Here is a 19,832-nt window from a genome sequence, read left to right as displayed (position 1 = left end):
TTGTAAAAGCAGGTAAATTGAACAATTTACCTGTCTAAGGCACATATGGACCAAGGGGACTGTCCAGACAGTTAGGTTTTGAATTTTATTTCACTATTTCTGTTGAGTGTATAGAGCTGAAGCAGATGAAGAAATTAAAAAAAAAAATTTTTTTTTGGTTCACCTTTTAAATATTCCACGATGGTTTATACCTGGTTTACAAGCACACTGACCTCTTTTATGTGTTGAAATCCCTCGAGGACCATCGGAGTCAGTAAAAAATGTTTATAACATAACATGATCCACCATCTACTTAAGCTCTGTGCTATCTGCTGTTACTTTATTTAGAGAGTGTTGTCATTTTTGCGTTGCCCGTAATTGTCCAGACATGGATCTGTCCTTAGAATCACAAAATATTTAAATTAATGTAAGTGACTAGAAGCTGCTCGGAGCAGCTTTGTCGCTAGGTTTTGTCACTTGATTCTGCTGATAACCTCTTGGGTGGGGGAGGTGAGTCGGAAAGAGGTATGTTCAAACTGATAACTAGATTATTTCCCGTTGATTAAGACTCTGCTGTTACAAAGAGATTGCCTGCTGGGTTCTCCATTAGGAAAACTTACATCTAAATTAAGTGATGATGGGGAGTCTCTGAAGTTTTGAGGCAGTTAGGATCTTACCATTACCAGCTCTTTTTGCATGGAGCTAAAACTCATGCCTTGGTGCTGAGTCACCCATTTCTCGCTCTTGTGCTGATAATGACTTCGTCCTGGGATGGAGAAGGTGAGACCTTCACCAGCTCTCAACTTCTCTCCTGATCTGAATATCAGAGATGGAGGCTGTCAAACATAATTATTACTGAATTTTCCCCTTATAAATATGATCCCCTCTTTTTTTGCCTTGGTGACACATAGTTTTTGGAAAACCCACTGTTGGAAGGAAACTAGGGAACTGAGAAATGTTGCTAAGAATGCCAGACCTTTTTTGCTCATCTCAGCAAAGGCCACTGGTGTGATTTTCTCATCTCTAGTTTCTGGATTCCCTTCATTAGGCTTAACGCTTCACGCTTGTTCACATCAAATTGTACGCCATAGCGCTGGGAGCTGCCCTCAGGACTTACGGAACACTTGTAAGATTTATGAGCTTGTGTTTGCCATATTTAGGGTATAGCAGTGGTCATTTTGAGGGTTGATTTACTTGTTAAAGTCACCAAGTCAGTTACATACACATTAATGTCAAATAGCTGTTGTGGGGAGGGGGACAATGATAGTTTAGAGAATATTAACGAATCTAATTTGTGCTGATCAACCTCACTTATCAATATAACTTATATTTGGCTGCACGCATCTGACACTGCTCATCCTGCCTCATGTGTTTCCACTTTTGTCTTTCTCAGTAGACTAGCTCGCGTCCCCTGCCCACCTCATCCTTCCATCTGATAGTGTTCATCCGCACCCCCAGCCCCCCATCTCAGCCCATCCTCTGCCCCTCTCCATTTCCCTTTTCGTTCATCCTTTGGCGGAAGGTACTGGTGGCTCAGCCTGCATGCCGCTCTCTCTCCTCTTGTGCTGGCATGTCATGGTGGCACTGTTGTGTTCTCTTCCTCTTCCTTTTTACTAACAGACGCAGACCAAACTGGAGCATGCCCGCATTAAGGAGCTTGAACAGAGCCTGCTCTTTGAAAAGACCAAAGCTGACAAACTCCAGAGGGAGTTAGAAGACACTAGGGTAATGGTTTTCACTGTTTAATGAAGCAGACCCATGTATGTGAATGGTGACGCCTCGGGGGACGTGCCTTGCAGTTGACCTAAGCCTTGACCCAGTGGTTCCACCTGAGTTTGGTCTTGGTGCTGTTCAGGTGCTCACAAGCGTAGACTGATGGGTAGGCACAGGTGTGTCACATCCAGTCTTTTGTCCGAGGTAAAGACTCATTCCTTTGGTTAACTCAACCAGAATCCAGATCAGAAACTCGGCAACCGTAAGTGGACTACGTGGACGTCCACAGCCACTTTCGAGGCTCTTTGTGTTAATACCTCGAAATACATTTCTCCAATTTGCCACAAGCAGTCAATTGTCCTCTTGTTCTCATATTCCCAGTGACAGGGATTTCTGAAGAATTTTTGTTATTGTTGTTTTACTTTACCTCTCTTTTCCTGCCTTCTTCCCTGACCTGTTGGGGGAATCGAAACACCGGCTCTTTTGAATGAGAGTTAAGGACTTTCATCCCAGTGATCTTTTTTTCTTCATACCTGATCTGCCTTTGCATTTCCCTCCTTTCTGTCACCAGTAGGTGAAAATCTCAGCGGTTAGGAGGGAAAAGTGTGCTGAGAACAGAACAGCTTCCTACAGTCCCAGCTCACTATCTTTGGCCCTGGGAGCCAGTGCATTAGTCAAGTTGCCACTTACTTATGTATTAAAGCACCTGTGTAATGCTTACTTGGTGCCAGGCATTGTTCTGAGCGCTGCACCGGTATTACCTTATGTGGTCTCACCTCAGCCCCGAGGGAGGTGGTAGCATTGCCCCCATTTTACAGATGAGGATGCTGAGTGATGGAGAGGTTAAATAATTTGCCCAAGGTTACACAGCTAATAGTAATAGTGGAGTCAGGATTTGTATCTAGAACATTTGGCCCCAGAGTCTGTGCTCTTGACCACCACAGGATGGAGTCTGTCTATTATGGAGGTAGTTCTGTGCTGAAAAATTTCATAAATAATCCGAATCATTTACGTATAAGAGGACATGTGTGTATATATACCTTTTAAATCACAAATTTGTCCGTGGCTAAATTGCCCAGATCCTTAATACAAAATTAAAAAAATTACTGTTTCTGATCAAATTTGGTATCCTGATTTCTTTCTTTTGAATTATTAGTATTTGTAGAAATTTCTTTTGTTGAGAAATCATTGACTGATCTAAAAAAATCTAGATAATGGAGTAATTTTTCTTCTCTAAATCATAAGCTTTTATTTATTAAGAAGAAAGAAAATGTTCTCAGCCTCAAAAGTAAAGGTATCTCCTATATACTTGGTAAGGGAAAAATCCTGGTAGTTTGGTGATGTTTCTTCGTTACCTGAGAGCCAAAGACTTGATCTGGGAAATACAAGGGACTGATGATAAGATTGGGCTCCTTTTAGTGGGAATGGCTGTTGAATCATTCTTTTTTAACCTGTGAACTCCTCCTGTGTACCTTTGTCAGCACACAACTTGGATGGATGCCTTTTTTTCCCCCTGTGGATAGGAAGGCGTCCACTTACAGCACGGGTTATCCGACTGTTCCAGATTCAAGCTGTTTTCTTTCTATAAGAAGTCTGCCTTTTGTTTGATCCTCACTCCTGCTTGTCCAATTGTGAAACCAGCCAATGAGCCAGTTGAGTTTCCTATCACCTACCTTCCTTTTAGGAAGTGCTGTAGAATACCTCTGAGCCAGTAAGTCCAGTTTACGAGCAGGGTGTTTGCTGCCGCGGAGGAAGTCGAGAAAGTCGCAAGAATAAGAAATGATACCTTTTATGGCCTCACCCTGGTGGGAGAGGCAGACACGTAGCTTTGCTCGAGGGCAGACTTTGGGAAGTAAAACAAAACATGGAAGAGGTATGGAAATGCCACAGTGTAATCACACTGTTCTTTTTTCACTTATTTTTTACTTGACATTGACTAATAACTCTTATCCTGTTGGATTTATTTATGTTCCAGACCTTGTAGCATTGGGGTTTATTAATATTTTGCCCCTTATTTTGTGACAACAAACGCTTGGACGCCCCACCCCCTGCCCCAGAAAAAAGTACGCAAATAAACATCTTTAACCCGGAGCATCTATAACCCTGACACACACCAATTACAGCCCCGCCCCGAAATAGTTAATGACTTCCTCTTGCAGTTTCGGAGACTCGATTGCTTTCTTCTCCTAGTCTTTTGTGGACATGTTCATGGTCGTCCATATCACAGGTGGACAGAGGAAGCGAAGGAAACACACCCATCACTTTCTGTCCCAGTAAAGGCAGTGAGGGAGAGAAGCCTTCAACCTGGAGGAGTTTTGATTCTTAAAATCTGTTTTTAAATTATTCATGTTCCCTTCTCTTTCCCAGGTTAGTCCAGTAATTGATTTTTATACCTGAAGTGACCTATTCCCACATATTTTGTGTCCTACACTGACTGGCTAACAGATATCAGAGGGAAGTCATTTCTTAAGAATAAAAGGACACAGGTTAAGAAACTGTTTTTCCTAGTCCTGGGGTGTGAAAAAAAAAAAAAAAAGCAGGCTCTTGGGTGCTGTCCCAGAGCTCAGGTAGAATCAAAACATGTGGGAGTGAGCGGGAACCTGCCTTTTAGACCTGCATCCCAGGAGATAGATGTGCATATGAAAGTCTGAGAACCACTGGGTTAGGGGAACAAGATATGTACATTAAAATGCCAATAGATAATAAAATCTAAAAGGGGGAACTCTCTAAAGATTCATATATATAATTGCAGGTAAGTAATTGTTCTTATTTTGTCTTTCTAAAAAAAGGTTAGTAAATTATTCCTTCATTATCCAGCTAAACCTCTTTCTACAGCTGATTCATTGAAACATTTGATAGGTAATTTCATACCTTTTATGCCAGTGATAGCCACAGAGATATACCAACTGCATTTATATCATCGAAATTCTCTGCCATCCACATTAATATACTTTTTTAGTAGATAAAAAGAAACAGGCAAAATTAATAATATATTTGATTTAAGCCAGTTTATCCAAAATAATATCATTTATTTCATCATGTAATCAGTATAAAAGTTATTAACAAGATATTTTATGTTCTTTTTTCCCCCTAAGTCTTCAGAATCTGCCTACGTGACCCTTACAGCATCTGTCACATTTCTGGTGCTCAGTAGCCATGTGTACCAGGTAGCACAGTTCTTTAAAATCACCTGCAGTAGATAGGTGAGCATTTACACATGCCGGGTAAAGCAGAGGAGGGAAAAACCAGGTAAAGTGAGGAGGCTTCTGTCTTCCCTCAGCTGGACATACCTGAGAACTTTGAAAGCTGTTCTTTCTGTTAACTTACTATCAGTTGATGGGCACTTCTCTAAGTTTCTTGAGAGGAAAAAGAAATAAGTCTGGAATAAGTTAAATTCCGTATCAGTTTTCGATTTCTTGAGCATCTCAGGGTGGTGGAAGTTTGCCAAAGATGATGACTTTGGGGTTCTCAGAAGGGGGCTTCCTCCATGACAGCAGTTAGGGGTGGGTGAGCCTGCAGGCGTTCACGGTAGCTCGACGGCTGCCTGAGGTGGGGGAGTTGTTAAAGATCTTCAAGGTTAAAGGAAATCGTCAGTGATTGGTTATTTACATGCCTTGTTTTTCTTTGGACTGCGGTTACTAGGTGGCTACAGTGTCGGAAAAGTCCCGTATAATGGAACTAGAAAAAGACCTAGCGTTGAGAGCCCAGGAGGTAGCTGAGCTGCGGAGGAGGCTAGAGTCCCATAAGCCTGCTGGGGATGTTGACATGTCACTCTCCTTTTTGCAAGAGATAAGCTCTTTGCAAGAAAAATTAGAAGCTGCCCATGCTGACCACCAGAGAGAAATCACTTCTCTGAAGGAGCAGTTTGGAGCCCGAGAAGAAACACACCAGAAGGAGATAAAGGCTCTTCAGGGTGCCACAGAGAAGCTTTCCAAAGAGAACGAGTCATTGAAAAGCAAGCTTGATCATGCCAACAAGGAGAACTCCGATGTGATAGCCCTGTGGAAGTCCAAGCTGGAGACGGCCATCGCGTCCCACCAGCAGGCGATGGAGGAGCTGAAGGTGTCCTTCAGCAAGGGGGTCGGGACAGAGACAGCAGAATTTGCAGAGTTAAAAACACAGATAGAGAAGATGAGACTAGATTACCAGCACGAAATAGAAAATCTGCAGAACAAGCAAGACTCTGAAAGGTCTGCTCACGCTAAAGAGCTAGAAGCCCTCAGAGGGAAGCTGATGGCGGTCATTACAGAGAAGGAGAGCAGCCTGGAAGCCCTCAAGGCGAAGCTGGACAAAGCGGAAGACCAGCATCTGGTAGAAATGGAGGACACCTTAAACAAATTGCAGGAAGCTGAAATAAAGGTAAAGGAGCTAGAGGTTCTACAAGCCAAATGCAGTGAGCAAACCAAGGTTATTGATAATTTTACATCACGGCTCAAGGCCACTGAAGAAAAGCTCTTGGATCTTGATGCACTTCGGAAAGCCAGTTCCGAAGGTAAATCGGAAATCGAGAAACTTAGACAGCAGCTTGAGGCAGCTGAGAAACAGATTAAAAATTTAGAGATTGAAAAGAATACTGAAAGTGGCAAGGTTTGTATTGGCGTCCTCCATCCTTTTATTTTCTGTCTGTCAGTCTCACTTTGCATTGTACGTCACTTCTGAGAGGAGCTCATTCATCTTCCAAATTCTCGATTTAATTACAGCAGATTTCCCAGCTGCATACAGAGTCCTCTGAGTATCTTGAGCATGGCTTCATTTGAGGAGATTAGAGAAAATAATGGCTCAACTAGGTTAATTTATTTTGGTTTCCTAGTGTCTGGGTACTTTATGACTTTGTCTCTGGGCTCCGCTCTGTAATCTGTTTAAGCTTGGTTCCAGTCTGTAATTTCTTTTTAAAGATTTATTTATTTGAGAGAGAGGGTGAGAGCACATGCTCAGGAGGAGGGGCAGAGGAAGAGAGAGAGAGAATGTCAAGTAGCCTCCCCACTGAGCACGGAGCCCAACATGGGGCTCAATCCCACGAACCTGAGATCATGACCTGAGCTGAAATCAAGAGTCAGATGCTCAACCGACTGAGTCATCCACGTGCCCCTGTAATCTCTTTTAAAATAGAGAACTCGCTAAGATGATGGTGTTAAGGTAAATGAAGGGACAGACAAGAAGGAGGCTTATATGATTACCTCCTCCTCCTCTCCCATTTACATCATTGTCCTATGCCTAAGCTTATATACAAACATGCTGAGTGCCACGTGACTGTTGTAAACGGAGGAATAAGGTTACGAGCCTGGAGCCCTTTGCATCGCTGCTTCTGTCCCATTGGAGAGCTTTTCCTGTGCCGCAGTGAGAATATGTTCTAATCCCTGCCTTTTTGAGGAAAGACGGACAAGTATGCTTTTTGTCAAGGCATAGGAAATTGCCTGAAACATTTGCCAGCTACATCCCTTTCTGATTAGCCTTGTCAAATGTCATCTTCATCTTTAAGGACTGTTTGAGGAATGAATGCTCCCAGTCCTCTTGCCACTAGTGGGGGTGCTGGTACTGATGCTAAATGTTCTGAGCTTTTTTGGGGGAGAAGCTGCTGCTTTGGCAAAGGGTTGTAAGGTTAGATGGGGAGATGTGAGGACAGACTGAAAAATCGCGGAGTAACCTTAGTTGAAGATGACAAGCTAATTACAGGAAGTTTTCTCAAATCTCCTCACTTGGATCTGAAATACCAATGAAATCACAAAAATTAATTACTAGAGAATGTGTGGCTAAGGGTTGGTCAACTTTTTTTACATCAAGATTTAATGAAAACTAATTTCTGATTACTGTTGTCCAGTGCATTTTACATTAAAAAAATTTTTTTTTAAATGTTGAACTACTTTAAGCAAATAAGAACACAGAGAAAATAACACAGGCCTCATGTCTCCATTTTTCCTGCTCGATGGCCTTTGAAGTCCAGAAAATGAAATTGCTTTTACTTACCCATTTAGAAAGTAAGCGTCTGCACTTTCTGCTTTAGATCATGCTGATATTCCAAATTTCGGTTTAGAAAAATACCCTGTTTTGGCTATTTTAAATAGTCATTAGATCGTACTATCTAGAACTGATTGTGGGAAGTCATTGGCTTCTTAGAATTAACAACAAAAATAAAGAAAGAAAGAAAAGAAAAAAAAAAAGAAAAACAGTTTTTTTTTTAACCCATGCCTTTATTCCTTTCAGTTTTATTTGGTTGTGTTTGTTTCTCATATGTTTTTTATATTTGTTTTATTTTTTGTTTCTCATTTATTCTTCTTTGTTTCCTTGTGTTGGTTTGCTTCTGCACCATGTAACTCTGTGTGGTAGGCTAGTAGCGTTACCAGAGAGCTGCAGGGGAAAGAGCTAACACTTAATAACCTTCAGGAAAACTTGAGTGAAGTCAGTCAAGTGAAAGAGGCTTTGGAAAAAGAACTTCAGATTTTGGTAAGTACCTATTGGGAATCGGACTCTCAGGGTTTCTGGTCATTTGAATTGTTCCTGGTTTAAAAACAAAAATCTCTATAAAGAAGGATTGCACCTCTTCCCTTTGTTTTTGAAAGTATTGATTTAAATTGAGTGTGTTAGTCATTGGCTGATAAGTACCTTGAAGGGAATGGGATGAAAACCAAAGTAGCAATAAAGGTAGGTATTACTTTTTCCTTTTCTAAATCTATCCTTTGCCTCTGGTAAATACACCGCTTTGGCATATGATTGACTGGTTGCTTTTGCTAAACACAGGGACCTTCCAAATTATACACCCAGCACATCAGCGTTTCATTTATAATGAGGTTTAGGCTGTGCCTTCTGCCTCCTGTGACAGCAAGCCGGAGAGAGCTGTGCTGGACTGCTGGCACCCTGTGTTAGCACGGCACGGTGCTGTCTAACCCAACGACGTCCAACAATCATTTCTTCCAACTCGGTTTAATCCATCTCAGCAAATTACATTTCTTTTCACATATATCCTCTTGCCTTAGTTGCAAGTTGTAGGACATTTTTTTTCTTACCTTCTCTCAACTGTTCTCCCTTCTTCCTGCATCAAAAACTGAACTTAGTCAAGGCTGGCAACATAAGCACACATCATGGGAAAGGAAAGCCGTAGGCTGATGGAGAAACTGGGTAAGAGAAACTTGAGTTAGGAAGGGACACTTGTCTTAGATCCTCCATATACCATCATCTTCCCCGCTTATGACACTTCCGTGCTAGTACTGGAGGTGAATGAGTGTTTGCTTTCTTTTTTTAAATGCCAATATTATGAATTTCTGCTTTTTCAAATGTCAGATATATAGCTGCACTGTTCATTATTGTAGCTACTGTCCACATATGACTATATGAATTTAAGTGAATGAAAATTAAATTTAAAATTCAGTTCTTCAGTTGTACTGGCCACATTGTAAGTGCTTAAGAGCCGCATGTGGCCGGTGGCTACCATATTGAACAGCACCAGATAGACTGTTTCCATCATGGTAGATGATTCTAGTGGGCAGTTTTGATATGCAATATTTTAGCTACATTTTGAGAACAAGTTGGCCTGGGAGTCATGATTTTCTAGTCTGATGTCCTTTAAAAAAATGTGTTTTGAGTTCCATACTATTTCTGTGGCCTCCCTCTCCCCTCCCAAACTTTGAGGACGCTTTACTTTTCTTTAAGTTAGCATACATCTCTGTGTACTCGGAAGAGAAAATTTGCTGCCTAAGTCTGGCTTTGGGAGTAACACAGGGGGACGACCTTTGGGCTTTGGTGGACTTGTGTGCCTTCTGTGCCCGTTTCATTCATAATCCTAAATAGTTAGAAATACTCACTGAAAATTTTTCTCCATGTATCTAGCTCAAAATTCATCTCAGGAAAACCGGGGGAGCGGTTTTTTGTTTTTGTTTTTGTATTTGAATCTACTGTCATGCTTAAAAAAGAGTAGATGAGTGGTGGGCCTTTTTGGTTTAAGAAGTAGTTGATACAGTTTCAAGATATTAGGCTCTGATTACTTTCAGATAGAAAACATTTCAGAATTCTGACCACTGTCTCGGGCAGATTTCTGAAGAGAAGTTCTGCTACTTGAGGGTGGCAACATGAAAAAAGGCATACGCACGTACCACACGTATACACAAGCACATATGTGTGCATGTTCACACACGTGTACAGATGTGCATGCATGCTCGGCAAGGACATAGGTGTAAACCTATTCTCCTGTGTCACACACACGCACAGTGTACATATGGTAGTACTCGGTGTCTGCACATTGTAAGTTTTAATGAAACAAAATCAGTCACAAAAAGTACATAGTGTTGTAGTTATAATTGATTGAAACTTTTTGTTTCTTCAATTTGAAATCTTTCTATTCTTAATTCTAGAAAGACAAGTTTGCTGATGCTTCGGAGGAGGCAGTCTCTGTTCAGAGAAGCATGCAAGGTATGTCTTCCTGAGTATGGCTTTAGAGAATGTCAGGTTCTCAAGCTGGAGCTGGCCTCTGGAGTACAGGGAATAGATGGACCTGTAGTCTGACGTCACGCTTCTGGAAGCTTCTGCAGCACACGGTAATGCCAGATTGCCCTGGCTTCCTGAAGCCTCAGACTCCCATTAACTTCTTTCTTCTTGTGACTTACAGCTTGTTCCATGTAAAAATTAAGTATACTTGGGAAAAGCATTATCTTAATCTTTAGTCATTGATAGCTGGAGATAGGAAAGAGAGGCCTAGAAAGGGATGCCTGGTGCCTGCCTAACCACAGATGCGAGGAGGCAAAAGGACATGCACGCTTGCTTCTCTAGGACCGTTATGCAGTGGTTTGTTGTGTAGTGGGACTTTTTAGTATTTCTGTCCTGTCACATCCCAAGCATGTGATTTGATTGGGTTGTAAGACTGCCAACCTCTAATGGCTTATTAAGTATGAAATATATTAAACTTTTAACTTTATCCTCAATAGAAACTGTAAATAAACTGCACCAAAAGGAGGAACAGTTTAACGCACTGTCTACTGAATTGGAGAAGTTGAGAGAAAATTTAACAGGTAAGATGTCTCTGTTTACTAAGCACTGAATATGGTAAGTTTCCTAGGATTTGAGGTAACTGTAATATGTTACAATAACATCTATTCAGGGGTCACTTCTTCACTTGTTAGTGTGGTATAATGCGATAAGATACTTGCTTGAGGTCTGTAACCTCCACAAATCCTCTCTGCCCTGTTTTCAAACAAGTCAGAATCCACCACACATCACCACTCCTCCCTCAATTCAAGCCAATCATCATCTTTCACTTGAGCTGCTGTAACAGCGGGCCATCTGCTCGGCCTGCTTTTGCCATCTTCCCCTTCAGTCCGTTTGCAGCACAGCAGCCAGACCCATCCTCCCACTAAGTCGGGTCACATCACTTTTCTGCTCGAGATCACCCAGTGGCTCCCATCTGACTCAGAGTAAAAACTGAAGTCCTTACCTCTCTGATGGCTTCTCCTACTACCCTTTCCCTTGTTCATTCTACTCCAACCATATTTGCCTTGTTAGTAATACTTGCATGTCAAGCATTTCTGTGCCTCAGGGCCTTTGCCCTTGCTTTCCCTAAGTCCCTTCAGGTCATTACTTAAATGTCACCATTCAGAGAGGCCCTGCCTAAGATTTTAGCCTCCCCAACTCCTCCTTGGCTCCTTTCTCTGCTTGTATTTTTTCCCTCTTAGCAATTAACACTATTTTTATACTATTTGTGTTTATTTCTTAGCAATTAACACTATTTTTATACTATTTGTGTTTGTGTGTTTTTGATCTTGATTTTCATGAGGGCAGGGATTGCTATATGCAAATATTCCCAGAGCAAACCTTGGAATACAGGATGCAGAGAAACTTTTGTTGACTGTAACACTGCGGCGCTATTTTTTTTCTCTATATATTCAGATATGGAGGCAAAATGTAGAGAGAGAGCTGAAAGAGAAGAGCAGTTGATAAAGGCAAAGGAAAAGTTGGAAAACGACATTGCAGAAATAATGAAGATGTCCGGAGATAATTCTTCTCAGCTGACAAAAATGAATGATGAATTACGTCTGAAAGAAAGGTACGTGTGAGTGGTTATAAGGGCGCCTGATTTAGGTTCACCTCTGAAGTGTGGTCTAGGAGGGAGGGGGGCCAAAATTCAGGATTGTTCTGTTTTAAAGTTTCCTGTCACTCTTCCTTTGCCTTTATCCTTAAATCAGCTACGGAACCTTCTAAGTAATAAGTGTTGTAGACCCTTTGATGGCTTGTAAAGAAAAGGCAGTAGTTCACCAGGGGCAGGAACATCTTTCACAGGCAGCCTGTTTCAGTGTGATGAAGGGTAACCCATACTACAGGCTAACTAGGTATGTGCCCTGCACTCTGCAGACAGCTTTAGTAAAGTGTGCTTTCTGATTCTCCTAATGGTCCTGTGAGGTGAGTGTATTCTTGTTCCCATCTCGAAGAGAAAGGAAGTGAGGCTTCATGAGGTGAAGTGACTTGCCTGCGGTTTCAGGCCTGGGCAGGCCGGTCCCGGAGCCCTCGCTGCTCATCAGCACTGCCTTGTACTCCCTCCACGCTACCGCTTCGGTCATCTCCATCTCCCTTCCTGTCTTTATTCTGACTATTGTTGTTTTGATCTTTCTTTTCTTTTAATAGCTGCCAGATAAAAATCAAATGTCTTATTTCGTAAGGCAAAAACTTTTAGATGACATGTTAGGGCCGTGAGAACGATAGTTCTGAAAGTGTGACTAGTTGGCAGTCTGGTTTACATCCAGCCATGCACCCCCACAGTTCAGCGTCGGGGGGTGGGGTTGGCGCCTGGGCCTTGGTTGGCCACCTGTGGTCAGACTTGCTGTGGAGGGGGGGAGCTGCACAGGTGGTTGTGGCCTGGTGCCCCGGGGGGCTCCAGCTCTGCGGGTGTTGGACAGGTGTGCGACCCAGAGAGACCATCCAAGTTTCCCTTCCGTTCCTGGAGTCCTCTGATAGCCCATTCTCTAGGTTTGTGTCCCGCGTCTTCTGTACCTCTTGTTGAGCCACATTGGAATCTCGAAGCTAGATCTTCAAGTTGTCACTTGTCATTTTGTATCTTGTGTTCTCAAGGGCCACTAGAATGAGTTTTTGATAATCTTGTCTGCTAAAATTTTTGAAACTTACTAAATAATTCATTTCCTCATCTATGTTTACTTTTCATTCATTTTTGCTTACTGATCTATTGACGTAAAATAATAAACCTTCACAATTACAGTAGTCACTCTAAATAATGTATTTATAACTGTCTCAATTAGTAAAATTAGTCTTCAGGGCAAGTCAGGTCATTTTTTTGTTTATTTCAGATGTTATTAATTACTCATAACTTATAATCATTAATACAATTATGAATAGTAACTTTCTAAGTATAACTCTGGAATTTAAAGCATTCTTTCGAAAACTCTGACACCTTGTGTTGAACCTTGTTCTAGAAATGTAGAAGAATTACAGCTAAAACTTACAAAGGCTAATGAAAACGCGAGCTTTCTGCAGAAGAGTATTGGGGAGGTAACTCTCCAAGCAGAACAGAGCCGGCAGGAAGCAGCTAAAAAGCATGAGGAGGAAAAGGAAGAGCTGCTGAAGAAGCTGTTGGACCTGGTAAGGAGGGAATGTGTGAGACTTCAGTGCTCCGAGGCAGTTGAGGGCGGCGCAGCTACAGCTAGGTGACTTACTGCTTCCCTCGGATGTCTGCAGGAAAAGAAGATGGAAATGAGCCACAACCAGTGCCAGGATCTGAAGGCCAGGTTCGAGGAAGCCAGTTGTGAGACGAAGGCGAAGCATGAAGCCACGCTACAGAACCTGCAGAAGATGCTGTCGGACACGGAGGAGAGGCTGAAGGCTGCGCGGGAGGAGAACAGCGACTTGATGCAGGAGATGGCGGAACTGAAAAAGCAAGCCGACAAAGCCAAAGTATGTTCTGGGAGAGGATCCCGTTGCTGCGTGGCATCAAGGCTGCAGCGGGGCGTACAAAGCGGCAGCAGATGGGATGGGTTGCACCGACCTTTACAGATGCTAACCTCCCAGCGCATGGCAGGATGGCGAATTACATTTTCCTGGCTTCCAGTGCTTTCTGCCAGCTGCCGTTCCTTCTCAGGGGTGGCGGTGGCTACCGTACAGGTCTTTCCCCTGAGTGTACTGTGTAGCCATCACCCCCCTCCCCTGCGCTGCTGGCTTCCCAGCTGTCACAGAGAGTCTCGTGTTGCCTGAGTGCTCTCTGCCTGCTTGCAGGAGACTCTGTTGTGGCCTCTGATCTTGGCGGTTGCTGCCACCTTGCACTGGGGTTAGGCGAGACCTCTTGCACCCGAGCAACAGGCTGAGGCCAAGTGAAGCAAGTGAGCGCTGGAGAAGCAGGCCTCCTGTGGCGCACATTAGGAGTGGGGGCTCTAGAGAGGGCTTTTATTAGATATAGTCCCCAGAAGGCACTCGAAGCTCCCTGGCAGGGAAGCTGGAGGCAGGGGCTGTGAGGGAACATCCTGTTATTAAATAGAGTAGAATTTAATACATTGAATTTCATTTTATGGTGTCAGGATCATCTCTGCAACCTGGTATATTTTTTGACACTGGTAACTTAATGAAGTTCAACCGTCCTCCCAGTGTTTAACTTTTTCCTGCCACCATTGAACTTGCTCAAAGAAAAGTAAATACTTGTCTTTAATTATTTTTAATGTTTGTCTAGGAGTTCAGTGAAAAGGAAATGTAAAAGAGCATACGTGAGAATTGAAACAAATCCCACCTAAAACTCATTAATTAAATTGGACCATGACCTAACACGTGCCATGTGTGTATACACGCACCTTCTCTCCTCTCCGTGCCACCACCAAGGCTTCGTCCTCTCCCTGTAGAACATCTCCAGCTTTATGAGCCATTTAACACTGGATATAATTTCCAAATCTTTTGTCTTTGTGCTTCCCTTTATCTGCACAGACTCCACTTTTTTAGTGTTTCCCTTACAATGTGGCAGTCTGACCAAACCACAGCTTTCCAGTAATTTGTGTGAAGGGTCATTAATTTTGCTTGCTGGTGTTGTAAATTTTTTTTTAATTTTTAATTTTTTACAAGGGTCATTTGGTTAGGATTGTTCCCCTTCCAAAGTTGTCTCGATATCTGATTTCTGTGGATTTCATTGTTTGTCAACAATAGTGGCTCACAGACAAAATATTTTAAGAATCTGATGAAACCTTAAGATGTTCCCCCCCTCCCAGGGAAAATTCATATGCTCAACAAGCTTTTATAAAAGATGTCAGGAGGTTCACGGAGCCCACAAAGTTGCTGTGTTTCCTAATTGAAGAGCCAGTGATCCGTAAGCTCTGCTGCTCGAGGCACTAGCTGGCCACGTTAATTTGAGTTTGAATTTGTTAAATTTTAATAAATTACAAATTTAGCTCCTCAGTCGCACTCACTGCACTTCACGTGCTCACCAGCCACACACGTGATCAGCGCTACCATATTGTGCAGATAAAGAGCGCTCACACCACTGCGCAAGGTTCTGGACAGCGCTGGTATAGACAATGTGGTCAAGTCATTTTATAAACCAGTATATTTTTTTAAAGAACCCATTTATTTTAGTCACCAAAGCCTAGCAATTGGTCTGTACTTTTAATAAGTTCTATGTAATATTGGGATTAAATTGGTCAGGCCAGTGACTGTCCTTTAGAAAGTCTAGGTCTTGTAGTTAGTTTGAAAAGGAACAGCTTATTTTCCCTCACCCTTTCCCCCCTTTTTTTGGTTAAAATATACTCACTTTTTGTAGGTCTCTGGATTGTATTTTTTAAAATTCTTTTCTGAATTCTTCCTACAATAGAAATAATTGGGAAGTTGGCAGGGCAGGAAAGAACCTCATGCTCTGATGTCAAAGTCAGACTACTGTTTTTGCCTCATTAGATACCACTCAGGGGTGATTTTAAAAATGTTGCAAAGAAAAAATAAACCAGTAGGTAGACCAGCACTTTGCAAAGCTAAACCTGCTTTGTATTAATTATCCTTTTATGGGCTCTTTTCATCTGGTTTTCCCCCCTTATTATCCATATAGCTTCTGTGACATTTATTGTAAAAAAAATTTTTTTTTCAAACTTTTACGATTTAGGTTACATTAAGTTATTTGGGCTCTCATTTGCCTGCTTGATTTCATTGTTTCCATTCTTTCCACCTTTGTTTCTGTAGTCGCTAACTTATTTGTTAACATCAGCCAAAAAAGAGATTGAACTAATGTCAGAAGAGCTGAGGGGTCTGAAATCAGAGAAGCAGCTTCTTGCACAGGAGGGAAATGCTTTAAAGTTAGAAAAAGGTTCACTTTTATCAAAGCTGGTAGAGGTGGAGGCCAAAATAACTTTACTCCAGGAAGATCAACAGAAACTGTGGTCGGTAAATGAAACCCTTCATTTAGAAAAGGAGAAAGTCTTAGAAGAAAAGCAAGACGCCGAAAAGCTTTATCAGCAGGAACAGTTCCATAAGGAATCTTTGGCTGTTGAGAGAGAGCAATTACTACGAGAAATCAATACTGCGCAGGAAGAACTTCTGAAGATCAGCATGGAAAATGACTCTTTGCAGGCTTCCAGAGCAAGCTTGCAGGCACTCGTGGAACAGCTCCAGCTCAGCAAAGAATCTTTGATTGCTGAGTCTAAGAAGGATCAGGAAGAAAAAGATCACCTGGAGGATCATATCAAGAAGCTCGTTACTGAAAACCTTGCCTTGGCCAAAGATAAAGATGAAATTATTCAGAAGCTCCAGAGCTCTTATGAGGAGCTAGTCAAAGACCAGAAAACCTTGGTGCAGGAGATTGAAGATCTCACGACTGAGAAAAAGTCAGCTTTGGAGAAGCAGTCAGGTCTCGATAACATGTGCATAGCCTTAAAAGTGGAAAGAGAAAATCTTCTCCAAAGCAGCAAAGATCTGCAGTTTGAGAAGGACGTGCTTCTTCAAGATCAGGAAAAGCTGAGCGCCAGCCTGGAAGCCGCCCTTCAGATCAAGCAGCTGCTCAGCGTGGAAGCCAGTGAGCTCCGCACGCAGCTGGACGATGCCCAGCGGGCGCTGAGGAAGGCTGAGCTGGAGATGAGGCAACTTCAGGCTACCAACACCAGCCTCACCAAGCTCCTGGAAGAAATCAAGACCAGTCGGGAGATCACAGACTCCGAGTGCATCCAGCTTCTGCATGAAAAAGAAACCTTGGCCTCATCTGAGAGAAGACTCTTGGCTGAAAAAGAAGAACTTGTAAGCGAAAACAGGCTCATTGCTGAAAAACTGAAGAAATGCTCGGAAGAGGCCGCCTGTATCGAGATGAGCCTGAACGAGAAGCTCGCTTACCTAACTTCTGAGAAGGAGGTGGTATGTCAGAAAATTACTAAGCTGAAAAAGCAGCACGACAGTCTCTTGAAGGAAAAGTCTGTCCTGGAAATGCAAAATGGAGATTTGCTTGCAGAAAGAGAAAATTCCATGAAAACCATAGGAGACCTCAAAAGGAAATATGATCAAGAGTCTGCCAACAGAAGAATCATAGTGCACGAGAAGATGAAACTCCTCGGTAACCTTGACACTCTGAAGAAGGAGCTTCAGGAGAGGAAGAGGGAAAACCAAGAGCTGGCAGCCACCAAGCACGAGCTCTCTCTGATGCTGAAAGAGACCCAGAATGCCAGGAAGAGTCTAGAAAAAGAACACACGAGCACCCTGCAAGCAAAGGAGAGCCTGAATGCCGAACTTCAGGCGTGCTGTTCTGAAAAGAGCATCTTGCTGAGGGACGGGCTGAACCTGCAAGAAGAGTGTCAGAGACTAAACGAGGAGATCCACACGATGCAGCAGTCCTTCCTCTTGGAAAAAGAAGCCAGAGCACAGGAAAACGAGTCGTCCCTATATGAGAACAATAAACTTCACGGGAGGATGGCGCTCCTAGAGCAGGAGCTGGAAGAGTTAAGAGTGTGTTCTAAGCAGCTGCAGTCCGAAAATTTTGTGCTCGTCCAAGAGAAGACCAAGTCAGAGCAGAAGGTGGTAGAGATAATTAAAGAGAAGGAGCTCTTGAGTGCAGAAACGGCTCGGCTCGCTGCCAATATAGAGACTCTGAAGAGCGATTTCACCACCTTGTCCAAATCCAAGTTAGAGCTGCAGGAACTGCACAGCTACCTCACCAAGATCCTGGACGACCTCCGGCTGAAGCATGAGATGACGCTGGCCGATCGCGCGAAGGCGGTGCAGGACAACAAGAACCTCCTGGCTGAGAAGAGAGACATGATGCTGGCCAAGGAGGAGCTCCTGAAGGAGAAGGAAAAGCTGGCGGAAAGTTACTTCATCCTTCAGAAAGAGATTAGCCAGTTGGCCAAAACCAACAGCCATATCTCAGCCAACCTCCTAGAATCTCAAAATGAAAACCGTATTTTGAGGAAAGACAAGAACAAGCTCACTCTTAAAATTAGAGAGCTCGAGACTCTTCAGTCATTTACGGTAAAATGGGAGGGTCAGGGACCAGGCCTGGACTACTAACCCTGTGCACTAACTTCCCAGTGGGCCCGGGTGGCTTGTCTTCGTGGCCATGTGAGGAAATGCACCCCACTTAAGCAGCTGCTCGTATGTCTCAAGCTGTTTGTTTTGAAGGGGCAATTCTTTACTAAATCTCTAATTGTAGTTGTCTCTCTCCATTGGAAAGAATTGTAAACTGTGAATAAAAAGGATACATTTTTTAATTTAAGGAGAAATTTTCTTGAAAAAGTCAACTGTGGCTCTTAAAGCATTTAAGCACAATAGTCAAATGGGCACATAGTGAAACATAGTATCTTCTGTTTGGCTTTTAACTGCCTGTGTCTGTCCTCGTGGAGCTGGAGCGCTGCAGTGAACTCTCCATGGCTGGTAGTAGGGAAAGCGTAATGCAGAACTCCCATCAGCTTTATTAGACCGCATGAAATTCTAAGCAAGTGCCTAAAAATATTTTAATTTCTTTTTTATGAAAAACATAAAAAATTTTATTTTTTATGATTATTTTGATATCTTACCAGCTAAGGATTTGTGTCCATATGCATATGATCTTTTTTATTCACAGCCACGTTTATATTCATTACCCACAACTTCTCTCCTAGACTTTTCCATTTAATGCTTCTCATTAAACACTTGAGCCTTATGTTAATAATTGCCCAAATAATTTTTATTTTTACTTGAGAAATTCCCAACCTAAGTGCCAAGTGATTTCAAAAGCCCCAAATCTGAAATAGCAAGAACAGTATTTCAAACATACAGCAAGAAATATGATGAAGGGAAAATCCAGCTACGTAAGGGTGTTACTGTTCATTATCACTGAACGTTTCACTCAAACATAGGTCAGATGAGCGTGACTGTCAGGGTAACTTTGGAGTTTGGAAGATGTAGGTTTGGAAGGGTCTGAAAATACGCACATTGCATACTGCAGTTGGCTTATTTGAAGAATGGCATGAAAAGGGTCCGTAACTTTGTTCCCCTTTCATGGCTCGGTCTGTTTGTCTCGGCATTGGATTGGTGACTAGTCCTTACCCTTAACCACACAGACAGTGAGGGCTGCCTGAGCAGCACAGCCTGAGTGTCCCTGACGGGCTTGCTGAGGGCCGTCCTCATTTCTCACGCTGCTTTCTTGTGTTCAGGCTGCTCAAACGGCAGAAGACGCCATGCAGATAATGGAGCAGATGACCAAAGAGAAGAGCGAAACTCTGGCCTCCTTGGAGGATACCAAGCAAACAAATGAAAAACTACAGAATGAAGTAATCAGATTTAAATGGCTTTTTGTACAAAGGACAGCTTACCGACTTCATGGAATGTTTGATCACTAACTCAGGATTGTTTATTTTTTGAAGTGTGGCCTCATACAGGTTTGATCTATGTTAGTGGAGTCGCATGTACACCAGAACCACGATAATATTAAATAAAGTGTATGACTTCATTACTCATTTAGTAGGGTCAACCTTTAAAAAAAAAAAAATGAGGGGAAAACCCCGATAGCATGGCTTTCTATGGTAACTTCACTGATGGAACTGATGAGAGAGGTACTCGTAACACTCTCTCGTTTTTGTATCTTTGATCTGAAATCACACACATTTTTTTCCTCAACTGTCCCAGCTCGAGCCACCAAATTCTACTCCTCAGCCCTGAGTTTGACACAGGCCTTTTCTTGGCCTCATTCAGTCCTGGTTCCCTTTTGTGTCCTTTCCAAACAGCCACTT

The 19,832-nt window shown here is 42.6% G+C and overlaps 1 protein-coding gene across 13 annotated transcripts in view; it reads left to right on the top strand.

Annotated features, from left to right (window-relative positions):
- Nucleotides 1–19,832, top strand: part of CLIP1 (CAP-Gly domain containing linker protein 1) — a 117,045-nt gene that overhangs the window by 63,193 nt on the left and 34,020 nt on the right. For 8 of the 13 annotated variants that reach the window (XM_057305934.1, XM_057305932.1, XM_026514808.4 and 5 more), the window contains 9 exons: nt 1,600–1,704; nt 5,335–6,279; nt 8,017–8,133; nt 10,035–10,092; nt 10,605–10,688; nt 11,563–11,719; nt 13,098–13,263; nt 13,360–13,575; nt 19,257–19,373. In XM_057305934.1, coding sequence (XP_057161917.1) covers nt 1,600–1,704; nt 5,335–6,279; nt 8,017–8,133; nt 10,035–10,092; nt 10,605–10,688; nt 11,563–11,719; nt 13,098–13,263; nt 13,360–13,575; nt 19,257–19,373 — 1,965 coding nt within the window. Of the gene's footprint in view, nt 1–1,599; nt 1,705–5,334; nt 6,280–8,016; nt 8,134–10,034; nt 10,093–10,604; nt 10,689–11,562; nt 11,720–13,097; nt 13,264–13,359; nt 13,576–15,825; nt 18,094–19,256; nt 19,374–19,832 lie in introns of all 13 variants that reach the window. The other 5 variants (XM_026514812.4, XM_057305935.1, XM_057305937.1 and 2 more) reach the window with 2 other exon arrangements.

The sequence above is a fragment of the Ursus arctos genome, unplaced genomic scaffold, assembly GCF_023065955.2.
Source record: "Ursus arctos isolate Adak ecotype North America unplaced genomic scaffold, UrsArc2.0 scaffold_34, whole genome shotgun sequence".
Taxonomy (NCBI): domain Eukaryota; kingdom Metazoa; phylum Chordata; class Mammalia; order Carnivora; family Ursidae; genus Ursus; species Ursus arctos.
This window is presented reverse-complemented; position numbering and strand designations above follow the sequence as displayed.